At 41.8% G+C, this 4,479-nt stretch overlaps 1 protein-coding gene across 1 annotated transcript; it reads left to right on the top strand.

The window, feature by feature from the left end:
• On the top strand, positions 1–1,564 carry LOC112900525. The gene is made up of 2 exons (XM_025969381.1): positions 1–753; positions 1,280–1,564. Exons 1-2 carry the CDS (start codon positions 1–3, stop codon positions 1,562–1,564), a joined length of 1,038 nt encoding a protein of 345 aa, XP_025825166.1.
• Positions 1,565–4,479: the final 2,915 nt, after the last annotated feature.

The raw sequence follows: 4,479 nt of genomic DNA, 5'->3' as shown, positions 1-4,479 counted from the left end.
ATGGGGAAGGTCATAAAGTCATTCCCTCTACCAGATATCAACAACATGTATGATACAACAAGCGGTATCCCACATGAGATTTTTGAGGAGGCAAGCATAGTACCCAGTGCGGATGATATGGCTCTGTTTGAGTGCTTAAAAAACAAGCAGAGGGCTGCATATGATGAGATCATGTTTGCTATTGATACGGACGAAGGTGGCTTGTTCTTTGTGGATAGACCTAGCGGCACTGGGAAGACTTTTCTTTACGAGGCCCTGCTGGCTAAAGTACGCAGTGAGAACAAGCTTGCTATGGCGACAGCTACATCTGGTGTTGCTGCCTCCATCATGCCTAGTGGAAGAACCGCCCACTCACGCTTCAAAATACCACTTACTCTTGAGGATGGTGGATGTTGTAGCTTCACAAAACAAAGTGGTACTGCCAAGCTGCTATGGACAACATCTCTTATAATTTGGGATGAGGCTACTATGACAAAGAGACAAGCGGTGGAGCCTCTTGACAAAAGCTTGAGGGATATAATGGATCAATTGGATCTGTCGTTTGGTGGAAAGACTGTTGTTTTTGGTGGAGATTTTAGGCAGGTCCTCCCTGTTGTCTGGAAGGGGTCGAGGGCTCAGATGGTTGATGCTTCGCTGCGGAGGTCATACCTTTGGGATTCCATGCGGCACTTAGAGTTGGTGCGCAACATGAGGGCACAGAGCAACCCATGGTTTGCAGATTATCTCTTGCGCATCGATGGTGGAACAAAGGAGGTAAACGGTGATGGTGATGTTCGTCTCCCAGATGATATTTGCGTGCCTTATACCGAAGATTGTAAAGCTCTTGATATATTGATTGAATGCATATTTCCATGGCTGAATGAAAACATGGCAAGCAAAGACTACATCACTTCAAGGGCAATTTGTCAACACGAAATGAGCGGGTGGATATGATTAATATGAAGATGATCAATAGTTTTCGAGGGGACGAGTTGGTTTGCCATAGCTTCGACTCTGCAGTTGATGATCTGCATAACTATTACCCCACAAAGTTTCTTAACACCTTGACCCCGGATGGTCTACCTCCACACGTGCTAAAGCTCAAGATCAGCTGTCCAATCATATTGCTTACGAATATCGACCCTACGAATGGACTGTGCAATGGAACAAGACTCGTGGTACGGGGATTTCAGAGGAACACAATCAACATAGAAATTGTATTGGGGCAGCATGCTGGAAAGCATGTTTTCCTCCCTTGGATACTCTATGTCCATCTGATGATGAGATGTTCCCGTTCCAGTTCAAGAGGAAGCAATTTCCTGTTAGGCACATCTTTGCAATGACGGTTAACAAGGCACAAGGGCAAACTATTCCCAACATGAGTGTGTACTTGCCCGAACCCGTATTCTCACATGGTCAGTTGTACGTTGCGCTATCCAGAGCAACCACCAGATCAAACATCAAGATCCTCGCACTCCCACCTAATGCTGAGGAAGGCGACGAGGAAGATGAAAAGAAGGATAAGAAGAACTCCAAGAAGGACAAGAAAAAACCTAGTGCGAAGGAGAAGAAAAAAAAAGTCTGATAACGAGAAGAAAAAGATACCGATGAGAAACGGTACATACACAAAGAATATTGTATATAAGGAGGTCCTAACACTGTAGATGAGGTAATATATTCATATTTACAACATATATTATATTTGTTTAATTGATTTATTGTATGAAAATCTTATCATGTTGCTTCCTATTCGCAGATGTATGCAAGTCCTTTTTTATCTTACCACAAATGTGTTCTATGCCATGTAAAAGCTTATTCAAAGGAATCTCATGCACCGGCATGCTTAGTGGGGGATAGTGGGTGATGGTTGCAGAAGCAACGCGTGCGACGCAAATCCAGACAGCTTTATTTGGTGTCCTTCAATTTTCTAGAATGGCTACTTTGTTAGGCGGAATTTATTTAACCGGTCATTGTTAGTAACTGCTTGCATATTTAATTGACCTTGGGAATAATGGTGTACCGACGGGTTTGATTTATCTCAATACTTTTTGGAACGATAACATTCTATACAATGAATATTGTTATTCGTTGGTATATTTATATCTGTTTACATTTGACTTTTTACTCCCGTAGCAACGCTGTTTTTCATTCATTCTAATTAAGAGTATCTTCAACAGATTACTCATCCCTCTCCCTAATACCAAAAAATTGATGCTTTGGTGATTGGTGGTGCTCCAGCAGATTACTAATCCAATCCTCAGTACCTAAAAGTTTTTGGCAATCACCAAAACACACCTCTCTCCATCCTAAATGAAGGGGATTTATCCCTCTACCCTATTCTTGGTGATTGGATTTTGGTAGTCTGCTGCAGCAACCATTACCAAAAATACAAAAGTAGTTATTGGTAATGGAGAGAGTGTGTGTTTTGGGTGTGAGGTATGAGTAATATGTTGGAGATGCTCTAACTATGCACATATATGAAAATTCAAGTATAAAATACAACTCTACAAGTTCATATGGCCTTTCTTGTTTCATCTACTGAAATTAGAATTCCTGGTACCGTTTTTGTATGGTAGTTAAGTCGGTTTATCATAATATCAAATTTCTACTGAACTGTTTCATATTTTTGGTGCAAGATGGCAAGAGACGACAGGACAGTGCACAATCAAAGATGTGAGCTCGACAATATGTGAAAATGCACCATGCAACATTGGATATGAAAATCATGTTAGCATATAAGACACACCGGCAAACATCAGTTATTAGTTATAGTTGACAAAAATTGGCACATCTGGAAAACCAATCAGACCGGGTTCTAAAACCAGCCTGGCTGGATTTTGTAACATTGTTAAAATGAAAACTAGATTCGTCATCGCATAGCTCTCATCAAGATGAGCAAATTGCATATATAGAACATTGAATTTAGAGTTCAGATGAGAGAGTTATGATCTCGGTAATATATGCGTCTAAAGAAACATGTCAGACCATGTTGCAAAACTGGCCAAACCATTTTTCCTTTGTTAATTGAGTAGGAGTTGTATTTTTACATGGAATTTAGAAGAGTTTTAACTTCTAATGGGCAAGACCTCCCCTCCCTATAAATATTGAGGGCCACGACCAATTGAGTGTATCCAATCAATCACACACGAACAAATCTACAACTTTTTATCTTCTCCAAACCACCTTTACCAACCTAATACATGTTGTTCTTCATCTTTGATATTTGAGAATGATCTAGGGGGCCTTCTGACCCTAGAACAACAATGGGTGCACCAGCCCCGACAGGGTCCCTCCCGAGCAAGTGTTCGTAGGTTTCCATGGTGAAATCTGGAAAACCGATCAAACCTATTTCCAAACCGATCATGCCTATTTTAGCAAATTCATCACAAGGAAATCCATTTGTCATCAAGCCAACGTTCGGGCAACTTCCCAAAGAGATCCACTAGATGGTAGAGGAGCGAAAGAAGAAGCGTGATGAGGACTTGCAAGCGGTGATAACGAAAGAAGAATAGAGGACGTTCTAGGTTATCTCTCCTCCCTCTCTCTTTGTTTCTTTATTTCTTTCTTTTTTGGGAGAGAGGTGAGAGGGCCTAAGCACTTCTGACGGGGAGGGTGGAGATAGGAACAACCATGTAGGCTTGGTTGGCACAGGGTTTGGTGCGGGGTCACGTGGTTGCAAATGGCACAGGGCCAGGAGCAACATGAATGAATACATGGGTAGACCGAACGTGCAGGGCTGTAGTTGGTGCAGGGCACAACACGTAGGGATGGTATGGTGAGCAAAGGAAGAAGGGAGTGGGAGGTGGAGCTTACCTCATCTGCCCGTGGTGGCTACACTAGTAGAGAAACCTACATCCATTCTCCTTATTTGTCTCGGTAGAGTTTAAACCTGGACTAATGCTCTCATTTGTCCTAGGTTTTCTTTTTGTCCCGATTCGTAATACCATCCGGGACTAAAAATCACCCTTTAATCTTGGTTGGTGTCAATAATCGGAACTAAAAGTCCTGTAGACATTAGTTGTGGTTGGTAACACCAACAAGGACTAAATGTAGACCTTTAGTCTAGGTTGGTGTTATCAACTAGGAATAGATGGTCCTCCATCGGTTAGTTCAAATGAAAAGTATCCTATCTAAAGTTACATTTGCTGCGCAGGTGGGTTGGTAAGAAAGCTAAGCGTTAGGCAAGAACTCATGGGTTTGAGTCCCACATAACACCCAAGGTTTTTATTTTTCGACCTTGTAGACCCTTTAGTCCAGACTAAAGGCCAGCCGAGAATAAAATAACTTTGCAACCGGGACTAAGTCCTGTTTCTCCAGTAGTGCTACTTGCCAACAATGGCGGAATGGGAACCAGAAACCCTAGATTCTAATACCATATTAGAATTGAGCAACACGGTTGCATTAGCATGCCCAAAGGGGCGGATTTGGTGATATACAAAGTGCAGATAGCATCCAACACTAGTGAATAATTACATATAATAAATACATTTAACGTACAAT

This window comes from Panicum hallii, chromosome 7, assembly GCF_002211085.1.
Source record: "Panicum hallii strain FIL2 chromosome 7, PHallii_v3.1, whole genome shotgun sequence".
NCBI lineage: Eukaryota > Viridiplantae > Streptophyta > Magnoliopsida > Poales > Poaceae > Panicum > Panicum hallii.
This window is presented reverse-complemented; position numbering and strand designations above follow the sequence as displayed.